This window comes from Ptychodera flava, chromosome 15 (genome assembly GCF_041260155.1).
Source record: "Ptychodera flava strain L36383 chromosome 15, AS_Pfla_20210202, whole genome shotgun sequence".
In the NCBI taxonomy this organism is placed as follows: Eukaryota; Metazoa; Hemichordata; class Enteropneusta; family Ptychoderidae; genus Ptychodera; species Ptychodera flava.
In genome coordinates, this window is record NC_091942.1 from 7,830,501 (window position 1) to 7,854,010 (window position 23,510).

Genomic DNA, 23,510 nt, shown 5'->3' on the forward strand with positions numbered 1-23,510 from the left:
TAAACAACAGGAAAGTACTTTCCGGTTGAACCAACATTTAATAAACGTTTTTGCAGATTCCGAGCCAGAACAACACCATATACAGATGGCAAAAAGACCGCCAAAGATGAAATAGGCAAAAACGATGCTTAAAAAAGCAGTTGTGGTTATCACGATGATTTCCATGTTTCAGGTTGTCCAGTATCTTCTCCAAAAGTCTACTTCTGACAGAGTTAAACCGTGGACGGCCAAGATGTTGTACGTCTGCTAGGTGGCGCTGTTAATGAAAATGTCAATGGTTATTGATCTGCACTAACAGCACAAGAAACACTGTGCTTACAGGTCGTGGTATACAATACTGCGGTGTAAACTTGACATGTTTAACAATGGCCTTGAATGTCAAAATTTAATTTTTAGGTTTACAGTTTTATGAGCATGGTGATACTAGTGTTGTCACATTTATTAAGTGAATGTGCTGATGCCAATGCTGATGGTAATAATGATGAAGACCATAATGAGGTAACAGGCTCTATGAGTATCAAGGCTTGATTATGAGACCAAGGTCAAATCGTTTGATTATTATGACGTATTTCGCAAAGTTACAAGGTTGTAGTACGTACGCAATACCGTTATGATATGTTATATATTATTCTTTTGATAGGATTTACTACGCATTGTAAAAACGTTTCTATAATGTTAAAGCGATTAAAGTGCACTTAAGTATAACTTCCCTATCTTTTAACATTCCTCAGATTCCGCAGTTTGGTAGGTAATTCAATACAAACTTATGAATAACATTGCAATGCCATGCAATTGTTACAATAATTAAACAAATTCCGGAATAATTTCATAGCATTCAATGACTTCCACTTTGAAAAAATCCATAATGATATGAATGTCATAGAATTTGTATATGAAAAACAACAAGTAGACCTTTAAAAGAGGACAGAAGCTGCAATTGTTGATAATTTTTTCAATATTTCTATTTCATCTCACTACACAATGCTGAAACTTGTAAAGCTGTTTATGTAAACACTGTTGTTGATTATTTGATTAGAGTCCAACTTAAATTCATTTCTCCTCCCCCTCCCCTTACCCCGTATTTATGAATGCAGCCTTATAAGTCAATGAAAGCTGGAAGGAACTTCATAAACTGGAGTTTTATTCACCTTTTGGTTGGGTCTTCAAGAGTGCCAGATGTGATGTATATATAAATCAATGCTATGTGCCCTGCATGGGGTTCATACGACGACCAAACTATGTTATGCAGTAATTTGAGATAAGGGACTTGCGAAGTCAGTTTATTTTACCAAAAAATATGACCCCTTAATAAGAATTGAATAGTGTGATTCTGCTTTTTTCATAATTGAACTTCCATATCTCTCACTTTAGCCAACACATAGCTAAACACCCGTTGTCAATGAGTATATTCACTTTGCAAAGGCTGGAAATTTCCGGCGGAAAGTAAGGTTTGTTTATCTTTTACTCTGAAATTTCGGTCATATTGTAGCCAAATAACATGGTAGTTCACAAGTCGCTTAGCCACCAACTTCATTGTACACCCGCAAGGTACGCACGTACAAAATCACTGCATATACAGCAGAAGAAACAGAACAAATCAAACAAGGAAAAGATCTGAACAATTGCCAATTTGTATGACCCCTTATGCTTAGTCACCTCTTTTTAGTCCCCGCGGACGAAGTCCGGCGGGGACTTATAGATTTGGTCCCGTCCGTCCGTCCGTCCGCAGCCGTTTCTCAGACACTGCTGAACCAATTTTGTTCAAACTTGGCACAAAGGCATAGCAGTATGACCTACAGATGCACATCGATTTATTTTGCGATACGATTCGATATATATGGCCGCAAGGTGGCCATATTTTTGCGATTTTTCATGTCTTTGAACCAAAACTCAAATATCCTTGAACCGATTCTGTTCAAACTTGGCACAGAAGCATAACACTATGGCCTACATATGCATGTCGAATTATATTGCGATACAATCCAAAATGGGCGTGAGACGACCATTTTGTTTGCGATTTTTTGTGTCTTTGAACCATTAACTCAAACATCCTTGAACCGATTCTGTTCAAACTTGGCACAAAGGCATAACACTATGGCCTACATATGCATGTCGAATTATATTGCGATACGATCCAAAATGGGCGTGAGACGGCCATTTTGTTTGCGATTTTTTGTGTCTTTGAACCATTAACTCAAACATCCTTGAACCGATTCTGTTCAAACTTGGCACAAAGGCATAACACTATGGCCTACACGTGCATGTCGCATTATATTGCGATACGATCCAATATGGGCAGGAGGCGGCCATTTTGTTGCGATTTTTTCATGTCTTTGAACGATTAACTCAAACATCCTTGAACCGATTTTGTTCAAACATGGCACAAAGGCAAAGCACTATGGCATACATATGCATGTATCAATTAACCTTGCGATAGGAGCCAATATGGCTGCAGAACTGCCATTTTGTTGGAATTTTACATGTCTTTGAAGCTTAATTCAAAGGTCATTACACCGATTTTGTCCAAACTTGGCACAAAGATCATGCACTATGGCATACATATACATGTCAATGTACTTCGTGACATGTTCCAATATGGTTGCCAGATTGTCATTTTTCCTTCCATCATCCATGTAACCGCTACATACAATATAATGCAAACAATATACACGTATCCTTCCGGTTGGATTGTATACCAATCCACAGATTACACAATCTTGTTCTTACCACCTTAACCTTAATTGGCAGAATCACAGCTCACTCGTCAAATGTGTCGAAACGTTTAACAAATGTTCTCACGAATGTTTTCCGTTTTTTTCCTCGAAAACTCACGTGTTGCAAAAATCATGGAATCGCTAAAAATTATCGAAAAAAAACCTTTCCGCCGTTGTTGACCTTTCTGTAATTGCTGTGCTTTTGACTGCACTGGCATGTGATGATATTACTCGCACTTTATCTCTCTGACCGACAAACTGTAAAGGGATCTAGGCAGTTATTCATTGTATCATATTACCTTGTGTACACGTGATAACATATCAGTACTGACAGAAGTTGGTATCACTTTCAAGTTGCTGAGAAAAATTTGTTCGCTCTGTGGACCGTTCTAATTTTCTGTGGTCACCATCTTAATGCTATAAATGATGTATTATCGAAAAACAAGGTGTTATCAAAAATGATTCATGAAAACTATTAACTGTAATGTAAGCATAATACAACTTCCACCACTTACCGAAGTCAGGGCGAATTCTACTTTCTTAGTGCTGGTATACCTGTTTTCACATACGTGTACCGAATCGCCTACACATACACAGTTGTGAATGTCGGGTTGCGTCTGTGGCGGGGGTGATAAAATTGCTTGATGCACGGGCAGAAGTGATAAACACATATTGCGAAGTTCTGCACGTCGATTTGCGACGCAACCTTTTTACGACGCGCGTATAAACATTATGCAGCTGACCGTTATAGAGATGTCGTTAGCAATTTATAGAGCCATACTACAGTCGCACAGTCACTTGTAGTTCGATACACGGGGAAGGCCTCTTTCTCTGTAAGTATTAGAAGCATTGGACATTTTGAATTTTTTTATGCATTAAGGGGCCTTAGCATCGAACGACGATCGACTGTGGGATACACAGCCTCAGTCAAGTCTTTAAATTGATTCGGCATTTTTTCTGGTGAATGTTCACCCTTTTTTCATTTGTAAAGGCATGAACAGACTTTGTGACTCGGCTGGGTCAATAATAGCTGCTGAAGAGCACCCTTAACGACGATCGTGAGAAAGTATGCAATGCGTGAACTGCTGTACACTTTATGCCAAATAGTGAACAATTGAGTACGGTGACCTACCCAATAAAATATGTCATTGAATAGCAAGGTCTGGAATCAAAAGTTTGAAAAATTGACAATACTAGGAGATATTTCGTCACACATAACTTCAAATCTTTTGAAGTTTTGGTGCAATGATGGGAAAATTGGTAAGAAATAAATTATTAAATTTATTCACACATTTCTTTAAATTATTGTTTGGAGTTTTGATTTTGCGTTCTTTTACGAAAAGGATGTGAACATTTCACTTCGTGAACTTCAAATGATTTGTTTGTTATATCTATTATTAGGGATTTTCCTGGAAAACAACCATGCACTTTTCATCTTTGTTTCGTAGAAAATCAAGCATAGTGAACCCGTCTTTTTTTTATTTTTGATTATTCCACTTTTGCCAGAAATATTCATGTTTTCACCGAGGCGCCATTGTAAACAGGCACATTATGAATATCATAAACGCTTTTGCCAACGGTTTTAATGATAATAGATGTGATTATGATAATAAATCTTGGGACAAATTTCACTAACTCTATACTTGACTCGTTTTTACATATGGAAAAGAGAATAATATTTTCGGGTAATTTTGAATCCAAAGCAAGGGCATGTATCATTGAAGTCGGATATAGAATTGACAAAAAGTCGGTAACAAAAATTCCATAAAATCACCTATACTTAAAGAAAAATTATGGATAGCTTGTTACTCTACAAATACATTTTGAACACTTTTAGTCAAGTGATAAGGTATAAAAAAGAACAGATACAGACAATAGAAGCAAAACACATCAGAAGTTAAGGTGACTCAAACAAATATATGCATATAGGCTAATGCTCACATTCAAAGCAGAGTAGCGGCGCCCTGAGAAGGCTTATGTCACTGTTTGCATAACGAAGGCACGTGAGTTAAGATTTTTCACTTGTTTTGGTATACGTCGTAAAATTGTACAGTCGCTTAAGCCGTCATTAAGATGAATGTTTGCAAAGTTACAAACTGAAGAATTACATTAGGCTGCGTTCAAAATAATTGGGTGGGGGAGCTGGAGGATTCGCGATTGGTCCCCCCGTCTATATGACCAAATATGTGGTATAATGTGGTGTGGTGTGGAATGGTGCGTTGTTGTCTGGTCTGGTCTGGTCTGGTGTGGTGTGGTCACGTGTGGTGTGGTGATATGGGTATGTAGAGAGAAGTATAAGCATGGACTCAGGAACCGATTGACGGGTAAGAGATTTTTTTGCGATCCCAGAGTGGTGATTCTCGTGATAGCATTTAGCCAGACTAATGAAAAAATCAATCAATATTAGATCGCATATTCAGATAAGAAAAGATCAGTAGATACCTTCTCGATATCAATGATTTGGACTGCATTCACTAAAATTGGTATGGGATGGTTGGCACTGACGGAGACTCAAAAAATTCCGGAGGGTGGGGGCTGGGATACAGGAATGTTTCCGGTACCCTGTTTTGCACTTAGTGAAAACGTAAATTTGTAATCCCGTTAACCAGCGCTTATAAATAACCCAAATGTAGAATCATTTATCGATAGTATATAAAACCCCATTACCTGTATCTTTTGACATTTACTTACCAAAAAATACCATCGAATCTTGAGAAAGATGTTTTTGGTTCCTCTTATTAAGGCATACTGACTTTGGGAATGTCAGTATTCCGATTCCTTGGTGTAAGATTAAGTCACTGAAATTTTCCCTCTTACTCGTATATATATTTGAGTCGCAATTCGAAAAATTATTAAGTCATTAAAATCTAAGTTGTCGCCAATTTTTGAAAACGTTCTGCGGTTTCACTTTGGTAATCATGTTTACATATTCTGCATTGATTTCCGAACCGCCTTATCGAACAAATGCAAAAATATACAGCTAATGGGGCTGATATGTCCTTCATTTCCAAAGACACACAATTGTATAAAATGTAATTTCAGTTTCCACGATAACGTCCACAGCTAGTAATATAAATTTTACAAAAATAATTACAGAACTCTACACAAAATGCCAATACCTGTTCCCCAATAAAATCTCCAACAGTTCTGGCAGTGTTCAGTCTAAGATCGCCATCGTTCTGATGAGTCACGAAATTTCTGCACGCAGTTGACTTGGCAGCCAGCATCTTTAACCACCGACCAAATTCTGTACAGAACTCTTTGCTATGTCTTATGCCCCTCCGCCCTCAACCAGTTCCTCAACGAGTGCCTCGGCCATCGCCTCCCGGATAGCTACCACTGTCATTCCAAAATATGTTACATACTAGTGAGACAACTGTTAGACCCTTCCGGTTGAACAAATACCGTTTCACCTTTAACGCTGAGGACCGGTGATTAATGATTTTGCCATACTCTCTCTCTCTCTCTCTCTCTCTCTCTCTCTCTCTCTCTCTCTCTCTCTCTCTCTCTCTCTCTCTCTCTCTCTCTCTCTCTCTCTCTCTCATATCTTAATGTATTGGTAACTGCAGCTGACGTTTGTGTGTTACATCTACAGTTACTCCATCAAACCCCTCACTGAAGCGTTTATCATTCTTCACTGCGCAACTCGCCAAGAATCTTGTCCGCCAATGATAGCTCGATAAGGGCCAAGCTTATGTATCCCGGATTTCTCTTGTTGAATTTTACTATAAATTTCAGTGATCAATTCTATATTTCCAGGAACATTTTTGTCTAAGTTAAACCAACGTGGCGCGCAGCTAACATGGCCGTGTGTTTTTTTTAAATCTTATTTGCGATGGGCTGTACTGTATACTAGTTTCTCTGGCGATGGTTTTTAATACCTAACAAGATCGCCTTAAAGTTTACAATTTCTTCTTCAAGGAGCCGCCTTTATAGAATGTTTCCTTATAGTACATCATCTTCACCTCGTAAAAGGAAAAATGTACAACATTTTATACTCCATGTACAGTAATGTCAAAGCATGTGTTCGATCAGGAAATCATATGTCAGATTCTTTTGAATGCCCGAACGGTGTACGTCAAGGATGTATTTTGAGTCCGTTGCTTTTTTCTTTTTTTTATAGAGGAATTGAATACGATGTTGTCGAACTCAGACCCACTTGGAATTCAACTTACACGAGAACTATGTGACCTCTTTTGTCTTCTTATGCTGATGACATTGTAATGTTTGCTGACTCAGTCATAAATCTCCAACGTCTTATAAATGTACTCTTCAAATACTGTACCAAGTGGCACATGAAAGTAAATCTTGACAAAACTAAAATCGTCATTTTCCGTAAGGGAGGCCACAAAGCTCATTACGAGCGATGGTTTTTTGGAGAAGCTCAACTGGATGTAGTATCGTATTATAAGTATTTGGGTCTATTGTTGTCGTCCAGAAACACATGGTCTAAGGCTGTTTCAAATTTAGCAGATCAAGCAAGTAAAGCCATGAGTGTCATTTCAATTGCATCTTACAAAATAGGTGACTTCCCTGTAATTTGCAAGTCATTTTAAACTTTTCGACTCTGCAATGCTTCCAATCTTATGCTACGGTGCAGAGGTATGAGGTTACCAATATTATGATATAATAGAAAAAGTACAGGGAAAGTGGTGTACTAGGCTTTTAGGTGTGTCGTCCACTACAACCAAAGAAGCGGTTCTGGGTGAATGTGGGCGTTTGCCTATTTACGTTGTAACTTTGAAAAGGTGTATAACTATTGGCTAAATTACTGGAAATGCCAATTGATAGATTGCCAAAGCAGGCATATTTGATGCTTCACAGATTAGATAATATGGGGCGGCACACCTGGGCAACATCATTGAAAGATATTCTCTTTTCCTATGGTTTTGGGTATGCCTGGCTCTTCCAGGAGATTGGGAACAAAGAGCAATTTTTGCAACAATTCACAACACGTGTTTCTGATGTGTGTAAGCAACAATGGATGATGGGAATTACGCAGAAACATAAGCCTTTTACTTATGCTACTTTTAAAAGCTTACTTGAACCAGAAAAATATTTATCATTATCCTGTAATGTGAAATATATTGTTGCGCTTGCTCGTCTCAGATGCTCATCTGTGGCACTAGCTATTGAAGAGGGGAGACGACAAAATGTTGATACAAAAGATAGAAATCTGTACTTTTTGTAACTCTACTGAAATAGAAGACGAATATCATTTTGTTCTAGTCTGTCCATTGTACAGAGATCTCAGAGAGGAATACTTACCAGAAGAATTTCAGAAAGACGCAAATTTCCTTAAATTTACAAGACTTATGAAAACAAATCAGTCTGATCTGTTGCTTAATCTCTGTAAATTTGTATTCAAAGCTTTGTGTAGGAGAAAAGCAGTTCTTTAAGTGCATATTCAGATATGTATCTTTTGCATGGCTCTATTCTTTGTACATGTTTCCTGATTTGTATTTGGGCCGGAGGCCTGGAAATGCAATAAATGCACAATGCATATACATCATCTTCACCTCATTGAAATATACTTCCATCTGCTTCGCACCCTTGCACCGCTTAGACTATTATGAAAGCATCATCTCTTACACCTTGTTCTTGGTATAATCTTAATGTACTGTAATTTTAGCTCCACTCTCAGCTCTTTCAATCTCTCCATCAAGGGCCCATGCTGCTAGATAACTCTTTGGCCGGCAGCTTGCCCCTTCAAAGTTCAGTAAATGAAGTCTCCAACATTGTTGATCTGATATTCTTTATCAGGAGCAGCTATTAATAAAAATAAAACAGAGAGTCAGGCACTAATTTTTATCTGTAGATGTGATATTGGTGATGGTAATGAAGGTTTACAGTGTTTGTTAGAAAGATGTGACGGTACGGTTCTCAATTGTCATTTGGTCGCTGGTAATATGTTAATCCATTTACGACAATGTGTCGCTAACCTGTCTTTTTTCCAGAGCAATTTCGCTCTGTAGGCGAAACACTATTCCTTCGAAAAGTGGCGTCGTACTTGTGCCAGAAACTTTCTACTTGGCCTTCAACCTGGGAGTCAATCATCAAGAAAACAACAAAGTTAATACAAAACGTTCTGGGTAAGTGTATGGAGAGTTGCCAAACAAAATCATCTATTTCAATTCAGCCAGTGGAGTTGTGCACAGACTTTAATAGTTCTGACTTGCTTTTTTCATTTATTCTTGGTATCATAAATGTAAAAAAGCGACACTCTCCCTTTAAAAACTTTCAAAATTCTCAACTCAAGAATACGAATCATAAATCGTCACGTCTTCCGTTCTTTCAGATCGATTTTCGGTTGCTTTTGTTCGAATCGTTAGTGGCATACAAGTGGTAAAGGTTGTATTCAGAGATATTTCCTCTAAATTTGCAAGCCATAATGGTGACAATGGAACAGTTATAGGTACGATGGGTAGAACATGAACAAATCGGATAAGTATCTGATACTATATTCCTTAGCTGATTATGGTTGATTACAAGCTAATGAAAACAGTAAAGGACAAGCAAAGGTGAAGAAGTCACCATCTCCGCATCCGATGCCACCTACACGATGCCATAGCTGTCCTGAAACGCTTTTTACTCTAATTTTAAAGCGATGATAATGAACTCAATGGTGAAGACACAGCGGGTCTGATTGCCCAATAGGAGATAGCTGTAAGGATCAAAGAAGTGCGTTTATGATCGGTGTTACGTATATGACTGAAATGATATTCATAAATTAATTTGTTAGATGTTTTTGACGATTTATTCTCACTGGAGGCCGATGAAAATATTGAAAGCAACGTAAACTTTGTCAAACACAATAATTAAATAAATAAAATATAAATAAACTGTTTATTAAGCTAGATTTATAAAGATACAAATACAAAAAAGTAACAAGGGAGGTATTACGGTGAAAATATAATTTTATCTTGTTTGGACCATAGAATAGTCCATGGACTAACAAGGACTAATCAAGTCCATGGATCACTATAAACTCATAACAATAAACTATGATGAAATAATTGTTTGGTCTCCAGGCAAAGCATAATCAATTTTTACACCTAGTTAACTAGCTGATGAAACTTCCTTAATCAGTACTGTTGATTTCCAAGGTGTAAATTATTGTGTTAAGTTACTCGTCTTTTGACGTGTTTTAATTACCATGAGTTAACAGTTAATATGTTTACCATGCACTAATCATTGATTTTATGGAATTCAGTATTAATATTGCTAATATGTAATGTTTGAGAGTTTAATTTACAGACATTAGTGCCATCACCAAAAGGTCTGACATTAAAGTAATCAGCAGGGTTTTAATATCGTTTATATATATATCTATATCTATATATATATATATATATATATATATATATATATATATATATATATATATATATATATATATATTTATTTATATATTTATTTTATTTTATTTTATTTTTATTTTATTTATTCAGATCCAACAGGCGAAAGGCCCACTTATAGGTCTGACAATAAGAGCAAGGATAAAAATCTGATACAAACATACACGTATACGAACCTATTACACACAAACATTATCTGTACAAAATGTCTTTGATGGTCCGACGAAAGGCAGACCTAGTAGTAAAAATGTCAACAGTATTATATTTACATACTAAATCGTTATAAGCGGACATGGATCTTGGGGAAAAAGGAAAACTTCCTAACGTGACGAAGTGTCCTCATTGGAAAGTTGTAATTAACCTGTTCTACAAGATAGGGTGAGTCGACCTCGGAGTGAACGCACTTGTGTAAAAAGTTAAGATCAGCGGCCTTGCGACAAGAGAATAGCTTATATTATATCTGAAAAATACTTTGACCTCATTATTGGCTTTACCAAAGGTGCTCAATTCTGACAAACCCCCGTAGAATTTGGCTGATGCTTTGCTGCCTTGTCGATCAGATTTTTCTCGTGTCATTTTTTAATTCTGGATGAGATCACAACAAGATGGGGAGTGTTCCGTTCTGGATCCTGTAATGACGTCATCTTACTTATGAATATTTAATTTCAACAGAATTTCCGTGCCTGTTAGATCAGTCTGTGGTATTTGGCGCATAAGTTATTACGCGCGTTCACCAATGCAAAAGCCACGGCTGGGTCAGTCTACACTTTGGCTATGTGTAACTTCTCTGGACGATCTGTTTTCAACGGCTTGCAATGCTCATGCATTCATGCATAAATGCCCTTTTCCGCGGGACAATGCGCGATACGAATCATGTAAGTTCTACATCTGTCATACCTGACTTTTCCCAAATTCTTCAACTGGAAATTAACACCTTTAAAAGTTGTATTGTTTGCAACTATAGCGTGTAGAAATTTTTCGAATTATTTCTCATGCACAGGTGCTCATTCTTTTCAGGGAGGTTTGAAATTCAACAATTTTATGTCCTAGGAGTACATCCACCATCGTCAGTATAAACCCTTAAGGTGTATCTCATCATACCATTATTTCGAATTGTGGACATTGTTATTACTGCATCACAGCCCCTTTTAGGATCCTGGTTTAATTAAAGACCCCCCCCCCCCCCCGCTCCATCCCGGTATTTCCAAGTTTGGTATCGCCTCGGCAGATCCCCAACCCAAGAAACAAATTACAAGTGCCGGTGTGTGTTGGTAAATATGCATCTTTACAGAATTGCAAGTCTTATCTAGACTTAAAATAATACACATATGACGCAATATATAGAATTGCGGTGCCGGTACACTAGCTGTGCAGGACCGAAAGTTTATTGGGAGTCGAGGAGACCGCAACTGCGAAAGACTGTTGAAAACAAGTAAACACACATGCATTATCGAACTCCTGTCAAACTTGCAACCATTGGCTGAAAATGACGTCATGCCAAGACGATAATTTCCCGCTTTTCTACAAACCGCGGGAAATTTGATTTCTTTGCTGAGAATAATGCTAGCGAAAATATTTGTCCTCAGGCGGACAGGTGACTTCGATGCTAATATGTAACTGCACGACAACTGCTCACGAAATGTTGTTGGCATTTGTGCTTGAGCCAATCAGACTCACAGAGTGTCATGTGATGATGATCATCTGTTCATCGGAATGTATTTTGAATAACAAATGAGTACCATGGGTATAAAAGTGCGTTACTCTTGCCAGCACGTGTCCCCACTTCTGACGACGGAAGCCAGGATGATGAAGATGCTTCTTCGCGCGGCCCTGATTCTGATCTTGTCGGCACTTGCAACATTTGCAACGGCTGTAAGTACATTTAGTTCAAGTCCGTTTCTTCACACAACTAACCGCATATTCAGCATGCCAGACACTATGCTGGGCATTGAAAATGATACTTCTCATGTATGTCAGAGTCCTGAAATACCGTAGTTTGTTTAGGCTGTGCTATTATCATAGCGCCAGGTATGTCGATGTATACACGATATAGCGTCGATACAAACTTGACCACAGGACGTCCATGGCTCAACTTGACCTTGATATTTGAACATGTGAACATAATAGTATCAATGCCATGTAGGAATAACAGCGTAAAATTGTCGAGCTCCCTTACCCGTTGAAATCAATCTTGATGAATAGAAAGTCCGCGGCGTTTGACTGTCTAGCATCTCGTGTGTGGAGCGGGAAAATTTGCACGAAAAAAATTCTAAATCTCCATTTGTAATAATTTCGGAGTACCTCCCGAGGCCCTAATGCCTGTCGCGCTCTACCAATGTTGAATGTGCCTCTGCAATAGATATTCGTATTCGTATTTTTCCAAAACTTTTCTGCTCTACCATTTGTGTAGGCTCATTTTGAACCTCTGCCTGTAAATTCAACTTTCAGTCTTAGCTTTATGAAAATCAAAATTTATATTTCCCATAGAGCTAACACGTGGATGGTGGCCATTTTGAATTTGAATATCTTGTAATATTGGCAGATTTGTCTCTCTGGTGTCAAAATTTGCACGGTGGCCCTCGATTTTTACTCTCGATTTTGAAAGAATAGTTTGCTTTAAGAAAGTTTAAAAAATGTCGAACATCAAGGCAAGCACTACCTATACTCCGGTCTCACCCTTCAAATTCTGTGGTTTGCTGAATGCAACTTTAAAAAATACATTAGGAGTAAATGTAGATTTTTAATGTCTCAATTGCTTAAAAGATAGTTTCATTAAGTTAATGACTGTACCATGATTGTAGAACGTTTTGTCAAGATCTGCTTTATCAAAATCTCTGCACGCCTAGCGCTATAAGAAGCAAAAAGACAAGCTATCAATTGGATCTATGAACGTATATTGTGCTTCACTATTCAATCTAAGAATAAAATCTTTGTAGCATTTCAGAAATCTGTAATCTGCTAGATCTAGAGATTTTGTTCTTTTTATGTACAACCATATGTTTGGATTCGTTGTAAGAATTTTGTATCGCTGGTTACGAGTTCGCGCGAAGTTCTTTCACCCCAACAGTTTGAAATTGACAAGGAAAATGGACAAAGACATTCGAGGTCTCTGAAAAAAGTTTCTATAATTCTAAACTGGCAGTTCGCAAGAGTTTGATAAGTAACGAAACAACAAGTCTTAAAACTTCAGAGATATCGTTTGAAAACAGTCCTGCAGATGATGAAAGAGACTGTTGTATGATAGCGATAATGTTTGAAAAATGGGGTCGGAAAAAGCAGTTCGGTTGCCATGGTAAGGACTATACAAAGCTACGACGCAGAACGCGTTCAAGTTGAGGACCTTGAAGAGGGAAGTTATGGCACTTAATTGCGTTTTTTTTATTGAAAAGATTGGACTATTTCGGTTAGCTCCATGGTTGGGCCATAGACGGTCGACGCAGTTCATTCGGGATCGCCACAGCTTCACTCTTGGATTTGAATACAACCCTAGATCGACGAAGTTGCGCGTCAGGGTGGCAAAATTTAAACTTTAATAATGTTCTTTTTGTTTGTTAATGCCATATAATCCCATTTAGAAGGAATGCAAATGTTTCATTGTTGCATCTAGGAATAAATCAATTTTTAGGATGACGGAATCAGACTTCAATCAGAATGTCAGCTGTATGCTGAAAAATAAGTTCATTGCAATGAAGTTTTCTTCACTGCGAACTACCGGATGTCGAGCAGCGGCTATCGCCCAGCTGATAGTTATGCAAAAATCGATTAACACGTTCTAATTATTCCAAACTAGATCGCTCGTCGCTTCTTCAGTTTTGTTCTTTGGGGTAGTTTCCCATCCTTTCTCGACTGTCAATGGTCGTGAAGTAAAAATTGTGAGATTCTGATAATACAATTGCGGTGTATTTTCGTAGAACATATGTGGGCCATTGTTGCATTTGACTGGTGATGTGCTTTTCTAGTCTTTGCGTTCGCTTGCTTTTGTTTTTAGTGTTCACATATGTGCACTGTACATATAAGGTTCGTATTTGTTCATATTTTTCACAGGATATTGAACAAGAACGGGCTGTGAGGAACCGTAGAGGTAATTATACCATACTGTGCTTTGATGTCGTCATTTCTCGCCCTGCAAGGAAAATTTGCCCTGGGGAGAATTTTCGATTTACGTAAAACCATAGACGGTAGTTTCTCTACTGTCTATGGTAAAATTGAAGGTGAAAAAGGATGATGAAAAAGTTTTGCGCAGTTTTGTTTGTCATTTTCTGCTTTGTTCACTGTCCAGTTTTCAGTATCAAAACCAAAAGGACGCCAGATTCTTCCAATTTATTTTTTCATTCGACTATCTATTACAAACCAACTTTGTCGTTTCTAATCGCGTGCAAAGATTTTTGGGCTGATTCTGTTCTGCAATTAACTTCAAGTGTCAACAATAAAACGCAAATATAAGGAGTGCAAGCTACTATATAAGTTTACTTTCTGTTAAATGTATTTTTCGGGGGGTCGCCACTGGATCCCCATCCCCCCCCCCTCCTTTACTTCGACGAGCCTACATATTTCACAAGCCTGCTGAACATTCGAAAATGCGTTGTCCTCTGGTGAGGCGGGGGGACATTAACATCACATCTCTACACAATCAATTCTGCTCTTTGGTTAGAAATCAAACCATATTTGGATCTGGTAATCGTAAATCTTTCAAAAATTGGAGTCCAGGGTATTTCTAGTGTATTGCTATGCATTTCACATTGGGGTAGAATGCACTCCGGGGACAGATATTCTGACTCAAAAAATTTTATTATACGATTCTGATCTTGCCGGTTATTGGGATTCATCTTGATAGAGTTGATTTTTTTTCCTAATTTCTTTATAATGGCGGCCATTTTGAATAACAAACTTTCAAGTTGAACATTCTGCAGTGATTTGTTTCTCATGTACCAAAATTTGCGCGGTAACCCCTGATTTTTTATTCTTGATTTTGAAAGACTGGTAGTTGAGGTAAGTTTATGAGAAAAAGTAAAGTCCGGTTACAAGACTCGTACTACCTTAGAAAAGGGAGTTCTTGTCAAAATTTGCCTTTTGTTGTATCACAGTCTACGTTGCATCAACGCAATATACGCGATAAGCCTACAGGATCATCACCCAGCTCTGAATCTAGCATAGAAAGTCTCTTTTCTCGAAATTCCACCAACAGAATTTCACTAAATCAGTCTGCTCACGTCATAAATCGGCAAACCTTGTTTTTCGTTTGCTCTTCAACAGCGTATGCTGATAAAGCTTATTACGTGGTTGAAGTTTCAAGACGCCAAGGTAATGCGGAGGAGTACTGCCGAACCAATTACAAGCACGGTCGACTTGCCGAAATTAACACTTCTGACATAGAGGATGAGGTCGCCGGGAAGCTTGCGGATATGGGTTACAGTGGGAAACCCATGTGGATTGGCCTGAACGACAAAAGGGAAGAGGGGACTTTGAAATGGAACAACGATGATTCTACTCCAGTAGACTATACAGGTACATGGCTGACCGGAGCATCGAACAACGATCAAGCGAGGGACTGTGTAGAGTTAAGGTAAGATTTACCAATTACTGCCACCTTCGTTAGCTACCTTATATTGTTCAACCCCTACCATTTTTGTTCACCACACTCCGAGGCCTGTTTAATGTACAATTTCACAACTTTTCCCAATTTTTTATGCTCATGTGAACACAAATCTAGGTCCTCAACGACTGAAATGTTGATCGAACCAAACACCATATTACATGCAATTTCTAAAGCATATTATTCAAGACAATGGTAGGTACAAATGTTATGCTTTCAGAGGCGTGGTTTGATCGCAAAATCTGACGGCTCCTTAAGCCCACATTTATCAACTTTCCTCCTCTCCGACAGGTATATAAATGGACAAATACGCTGGATGTTCAACAGATGTACAACAAATCGACATTTTATCTGCCAGGGAGAAGCCTAAAAGCGATGCAGAATCCTCTTCTGGATAAAAAGGTAGGTTTTGCAACATTTCCGGACTGCACCCGTCAAAGTTTTGGAGGGTAGTCTGAATAAAGGGGAATATAAAGTTTGGTCACTTTGCAAAATTAGGTTTTTTTCAGCGAAAGTTTTTTTTTCAAAAATTTCGCGTTTTTTCGGTTTTGTAAAGATTAAGAATTGAATACTAGTTTAAATTTTTAAGTTCTCCCTGCAGATTTGTCTTACCACAGTTCTAAAGAGCCAAGTGTTCCTTCTTACAGTAGATGTGAAAAAAATTTTCATCGACAAAATAGGAAAGTTCCTGCATGCTTGCTCGAGGCTAATAATTTTTTGCAAATGAGCAGTTGGAAATTTCCTCCCCCGAGGCGAGGTGTATACCTGAGTATATATACTATTCGGTACAAAATTATCAGAACATACCCGGCCAGGCCAACTGTTTACCGTACCCTAATGTCTATTTCATTTTCCACGAATTTACTACACTGGTTGGAGCAGTTTTCGGAGTTCCTGATAACACATAGTAAACATGCGAAACCAAACTCCAACATTTTTGCACGATCGAACTGCCTCGCTGCATTAGACAGAAAATTCTTATGATCGTCAAATTGGGAGAAGAACAATTTGGAAGCATGTTAAGTTGGAATTCGCCGCTGGCAGTTATTTGTACTCTCAAATACTTGAATCGTTTGGTTTGCCACTTGTTTCATGTTTGTGTAGCCCATTCAATAAATAGCTTTCATCCGGCTTATTTTTATGAAAATCAAATGTTTTCCACGGGAAGGTAACGCTGGGATAGCTGCCATTTTGAATTTGAACTTTCGCTTAATATTGTTAGTACCAAATTTTGTTTAGCGACCCTCTATTTTTGATTTCTTGAGGCAATGGTTCCAAAAAGGTTTAAGTTTGAGCACAAGTTTGTCTTCCAATATAAAGGCACTTACTACCTTTATTCGCCACTGGTTGTCGCCAAGTTCGCCAATTCAGTCCCTCCACCCGCACTTTAGGGGGCGAGCAAAATGATAGAAAGTCAGTCTTGGAACTAAAGTGCCTCCTTGCTGTTTTTGCTGGAAAATCTTCACATAGCTGCAAAAGAAAAGAGTGCACTATATTGAGTATTCTAAGTATGCACACCATGCGACATCAAAGTCTGTAAAACGTTCGAAAATGAACATTTTTATGTCCGTAAATTGACCACTCTTCAAAATTCTCGTTATACACTCGGAAATCAAACTTGGACGAGGGAGCTGACTTTGTAAATCACTCTAGGTTCCCTTTGATATTGTTAGAAACCGGCTATTGAATGATGTAAAACATTCAAGTTGCAAAAATGAAAACTCTAGGAGTAAAAGGCATGTTTCTTGAAATATTTACATGGCTTGAACAGGAAAGCAGTGAAATTGGATGCGACTGCTTGTATCTTTTCCTCTTGAACGCGTGTTGTGCGTGCATCACAAACAATCATTGGGGCAGAATTGCCATCTCTATACGATCCATCCGAAAATCTGAGGCAATAATCAACGACTCTAGTCACCCCGCTCACAATTTTTTCACATTGTTACCCTCAGTTAGGCGATATCAGAGTATCAAAACGAGAACTCCGTTTTAATAATAGTTTTTATCCATCTACAATAAGCATTTTAAATCAATCCTAGCTTTGTGCGCCATTTTTTGGTTTTGCTCAATAATTGTTTTTTATCAGCGTTTTGACAGCATTTTTAGTACGTATAATTTTATTTTTATGTTCGGTTTGTCTTATCTTTTATGAGCGCATGTGGAAAGGCAATTTCCAATGCTTTGTGTGCATATGGCAATAAAGTTATTATTATATTATAATTATTATTCTGAAAAATAGTGGTTTGACACCTAAAAATATGAACCTTGACGTAAGTTTTCACTCTAATCAGTCCTCCAATGATCTAATTGTTATTGAGATTTATGACGTTTGTTGCTCATCACACTGATAAAGTGGAACATAACATATATGAATAGTGTTGTATTCATTGAATAGATTTAATTTAATTTGAATATTGTTTATGCAACCCTCTACAATAGAAGTATTGTGACAAATTTGGCTAGGATGCTGACCTGCTACTCGTGAAATTTAAATCATTTTAAGATATCACATTACGCTTCGGCTACTTCATGAGTGTGATGAAACAGTTTTAAATCCTGTAATTTTTCTCCACAGAATACTCGACGACGACGATGAGCAAGGCCGACCAGATGTCTACATCACAACCCCTTGGCGGTTGTATTCACGAATTTTTGAAATTTGTGTTCAATTTATTCCAATTCTTTCGAGTGTACCAATATTGCTGACATCGGATTAAATACGATGAAAACTTACGAGAGCGTCTTAAGAGTTTTTTTTGGTAACACCATTATGTCATACTTGCGACTAAAACGTTTCGACTGAAAGACTTCAAAACCTTCATGATCCACTCTGGTTGGTGATCGAAGGTAGTTTGCAGAAATTGTATCAAGTCTCTTAGGTAGCGGAAAATGTTATTGCGACCGAAAATTTGACCCTATAACCGACGAAGGCTCACGGATCCATTAACCGTCCAAACATTTAAAATTTGCAGGGAGTGCTTTCAGCACACATGAGATATTACATGCAAGATATCAATTGAATTTGCAGTTGAGGCATTGGGTACTAATCCTTCACACCTTTGTCCATTGAGGTGTTAATACTGCTTCCCATAGTGTGCCTGGCCTTGAAATTATCTTGAAGTTCCCAAACTGTTCAATTCCCGGATGTTTAAATATACTTTGAGACTGTGAACCTTTAGGGTACAATTATACGGTGTCATACATCGTTTGATGAAGAAAAATAAAACCAAACCAGGACTTCATTTTTGCGATCCTATCCATGCCTGTTCATAAAGTCACAGGTGGCAAACTATATAATTAAGACTTCAGATTTCTTTGATATTGTGAGTAGGAAGTTTCGTATGGATTTGAAGAAATCATGCGTAGTATGCTGACTGCCTTATTTATATCCCCACTTCAATAGTTGTACGGTGCACTTGTTTTACGGTCCCAATTTAATAACCACCAACATTCAGAGCCGGGTACATTCTAACTGAACGTAGACTACGATTTCGCGGCTGATTTCGAAATGCCATTGGCAATCGGCACTTCCACAGAGCTTTTGCTGGAAGCTCAACGTATATTCTTCCGGCATTGTGGAAGTTGACGACACGTGTGGCAAACTACCTCTAAAGTTGCCACAAACCGATAAAACTTCGTTTGACAACGATGGCTTCCCCCTTAACGATCTGTAAATCCTGTCACACGGCCAGACCCTGTCAACCAATCAGAGACCAGTATTGCCGTGGATTATAAGCCATAACCCACTCTTCACTAGTGCATTATGGCCATAATCCACGGCACGATTCTTTGTCTCTGATTGGTCGACATGAACAAACCACCTGACAAGATGGTATGCAAAGATAACACAGTTTTCAGCAATGAACAAGGTCAATTTTATTCCAACGCACACTTGCAAAACTAGTTCAATTTCTTCCAACACAAAATTGCAATTTACAGAGCACAAATGTAAGTCTTTAAAAATCAAATGTAATTGTCATTTTCTTTCCAGATCGCTCTAAGCAGACAGAGTCAATTCCGTCAGGAACAACAATTTGTAAGACTCGATCATGAGTTGAAGGCTTGTCTTCAGGTTTCTTGTTTTCTGTTTCCGAACACACTTTTTCTTGTTTAGGTTTGGGGGCTGCAGAGCATTGGATATGTTTTGTAACAAGTCTTCGGACGGCCGTTTATAGCTCCTCACTGCAGTCGAGCGATGACCGCTTCTTCCTGTTATTGATTGTTCATCAAATCCCTTGTCATATAATCTGGTACAACATGTAACTTTACCGCTGTGATTTGTGATGTTTCTGTTTTCAGCTTCGTAGTCAATACCGGCATCCCTGTACATATCATTTAAGTACTTCCTGAGAGTATTAACACCAACCGCTTGCTGTGAAAACATTATAGTCCCATTATCGCGATTTGGCATTGGTCTGCGATAAAACCGGCCAGAAAAACCAATGAGGGCAAGATATTGTTCATAAATTGACACAACACACCGCTCATTCGAAGGATCAGAATATTGTCTGATTACCTTTGGTTTTGCTTTGCAATCAATGTTTCCAGTGCAAGTCTTAGACAGGCGTCCTTCATACTGTAGAAATTTTCGCCCGTTTTCATCAAATCCTGTGTGAAACTGGTTGGCCTCGAGGTTGGTATGTTCATCCATAGCTCTTAGTCCGAACATTTTACAGTTATAAAAGTAAACTATGTATGACAAACCTCTTGCTGTGTCAGAATTGAACACACCGCGTTCCCACAATCTCTCCTCATCCTTCTCAGTCACAGGATCTGCCTTTTTCACGGCGATGCCTACACCCTCAGCGATAAGCTCTTTTTTACGTTTTTCGAGTGCATGTTGAAATGTTTTGAAGGTCCCATCGTCCTTTTTCAACAAATGCACGTCTCTACGATCACAGACGTCGACTAAATAGCGTTGCAATCCTGCAGCTATATTTGTCAATGTATTGGGGGGATATGGTTTACCATCCTTTCGTTTGATTTCGTAGATAAATCTTGCGAACCAGTAATCGAGGGATTTCAAGGAGCCAATTTCCAAAGCAGGTATCGGCCAATTCTGGTCTGTGATAGTATGAGGTTGAATTTTCCTCCACATGGCCCATTCATTATAGAGTGACACTGCCCAACTGTTGGCGTGCCTGGTTCGCAGCGGTATTCTTTCATTCAGAGTTTGCTTAAATTGCGATTCCGTCAAGGGAGTCGAAAATCGTTTTTCATTGATCTGTCCACTCACATGACACAACTCCTGAGTTGGTATCGCATCCAGTTGCGTCAGTGAAACTTCATCCCACTGCAAACCAAGATCAAAAGACGTTATGTCGTCCATGACTATGTACGGATTTCAGCGTCATGCATTCAGTGTTTATTTGTACAGCTGAATGCTTGTAGACAAAAATCGAAATATATACAGTTCAAGGTTATCACCTGGCAAGAAAATTAGAATAAAATTCGGCTGTCTATTGTCAGTTTCATCCCCTGCCAAGGAAATTAGAATAAAATTCGACTGTCTATTGTCAAGGCCGTGTGATAAGTGAGATAATGAACGAGTTTGGTCGATTATGCGTTATAACACTCGGGGGCTACGCCCCCTCGTGTTATAACGCATAATCGACCAAACTCGTTCATTATCTATCACGTAAATCCTGTGAACTCAAATTTGCAATTCAGAAGTGCCACGCATCCCTGCAGTGTCAGTACACACAATAGAGTATTAGAGCGTGTTACAATAATAAATGCATGCTATTCGTTTTTCGATCTCAAAGATTTGGACAATGGCTCCGAATTTCCAAGCCTTTCTCAACTTGAGGTCATTTGAATGCACTTCAACGCCTACAAATTTTGTCTGATAGTTTCCTCCTTTTACTACTAAAATTTTTGCTCAGTTCAGACTTGGACACTGATGATATCATGAAGGTTTATACTGCCAACCTGATTAACAAAATCTAGAACCATTTTGTTGCATTTCATAACAGTTACTTTTATTTCAAAAAATCTAAAAAAAAATTGTGCGAATGGAGTTGATTTTTCATTAGAAAAAGAAGTATAGGCCTTGTAATGGGCAGAAGCTGCTACTGTTGATAATTTTTCTATATATTTTTATGCATTGTATAAAATACAGTTTATTGCTGTCTTGCTACAGCATTCTGAAACTCAATATGCAGTGTGTCAACAAAACCTGTATATGTTTTTTATTATTTTGATTCAGTACTTTGGCCTCCGGCCTATAGTACAAATCAAAATACAAAAATTTGTACCTGGACACATGAGCACGAAAAAGATACAATCACAAATATAATTTAACAACAGCAATTAATTCTCTTACTCATTTTTACGTCTCCATCTACAAAACCTAACACTATTCGAGAATAAACACTATCCGTGATAACTGAATTTGAGTCCAGACTGAAAGTCATTTCTAGTTTTCAATGATACAATGCACATTACACATACTAAGGCTGTGTTGGTAAGCTGGCAATTCAACAAGCTGTAGAGAGTAGAACATGAACGCAGTTGTCTAAAGTGAACAAAAATATTGTCAAAATAGGAAGTTAATACAGATACTGCCCTGCTACTGCCTACGGGCAGTGTCACTGTCACTGCATGCCGGCAGTGACAGAGATAGCTCTGACCATCGAGTTCGGGTCATGTGACGCTCATGACAGTGAAACATACTTGTACGCAAGATCAGGCCAGGGAGCAGCAACATAGAAACCCGGGAGACTTGACAGTTACCAGGGAGTTTTGAATTCTGGTATATGAGAATAATCAAATATTAAAGAAAACAGATGGGGTAACCATGCTTGATTTTCCACAAATGTACAATGAAAAGTCACTCTTTTTAACGAAAATCACTTAGAATCAATATATAAAACTATTCATTTTAAGTTCATGCAGTTAATGAAATATCACGTTCCCATATAACTTGATCGCTTTTTGTATCAGTTTCGCGATTTTCTCTCTAGCTGTTATGTGCGATATAAAGTGATATCTTGGTATCGTCGCGTCAACCTAGTTAATCACATTCATAGAGTATAGGATGAGTTAGTATGGTGAATGTCTGACCGCATACGTTACAAAATGTTACTTATCTCTTAAATCCAAGGATAGCTCAAATTCTGAGACGTTTATGACATTACTGTATGAAGTTGATTCTGAAAAGTGAAATATTCATGCTTTATATATACATCAACATATCTATATTGAAGTTGACGAGTTGACACATACGCCGTAAGCTGTTGCAAGAGTACGTAAATGTCATGATTCCGACCTTTGCACATCTCACCAATTGTTTTTACCTTTTCGTGCAATTATATATATATATATATATATATATATATATATATATATATATATATATATATATATATATATATATATATATATATATATATATATATATATATAAACACACGCGGAACTAATTTTGCAGTACGTGATCTCACTCTAAGCTAACTGTTAGGGCGTAAATTTAGCCCGGACCGCACACAATTTTCGGCCTAGTCTTAGTTAGATTTGTGTTTTCTCATAAATAAGAGCAGCCAAGGGTGGACCCAGGTCCGACATAGCGCGTTCACATTGTTATTTCTAAAACTGGGCCCACACAGGAATATACTAAACTCTGCAGTGTGGTCGAAGTAAATGTAAAGTATATTTGTCGAGTCAACGAGTCATCAATAACAGTTCACCGGTACAATTTACAAAACAGACCTTCAGCCCCAATCGTATCGTTGTTTGAAGTTTACGGAACTCAAAATCACCAGGAATCACTATATCATACTGCCATCTTTAACCATGGTATAGAAGACTAACTGGGCGTTAAACAGGCAAGTTTTGCAAGAATAG

At 38.1% G+C, this 23,510-nt stretch overlaps 2 protein-coding genes across 2 annotated transcripts; one reads left to right on the top strand and one right to left on the bottom strand.

Moving 5' to 3' along the window:
- Positions 1–11,797: 11,797 nt before the first annotated feature.
- On the top strand, positions 11,798–18,398 carry LOC139151072 (snaclec rhodocetin subunit delta-like). Its single transcript, XM_070723606.1, has 5 exons — positions 11,798–11,944; positions 14,117–14,153; positions 15,326–15,635; positions 15,957–16,067; positions 18,241–18,398. The coding sequence occupies exons 1-4, from the start codon at positions 11,804–11,806 to the stop codon at positions 16,033–16,035; spliced, it is 567 nt and encodes a 188-aa protein (XP_070579707.1). The 5' UTR covers positions 11,798–11,803; the 3' UTR covers positions 16,036–16,067; positions 18,241–18,398.
- A 1,264-nt stretch (positions 18,399–19,662) lies between these two features.
- On the bottom strand, positions 19,663–20,994 carry LOC139152229 (uncharacterized). The gene has a single exon (XM_070725369.1). It carries the CDS (start codon positions 20,992–20,994, stop codon positions 19,663–19,665), a length of 1,332 nt encoding a protein of 443 aa, XP_070581470.1.
- Between the last annotated feature and the right edge of the window lie 2,516 nt (positions 20,995–23,510).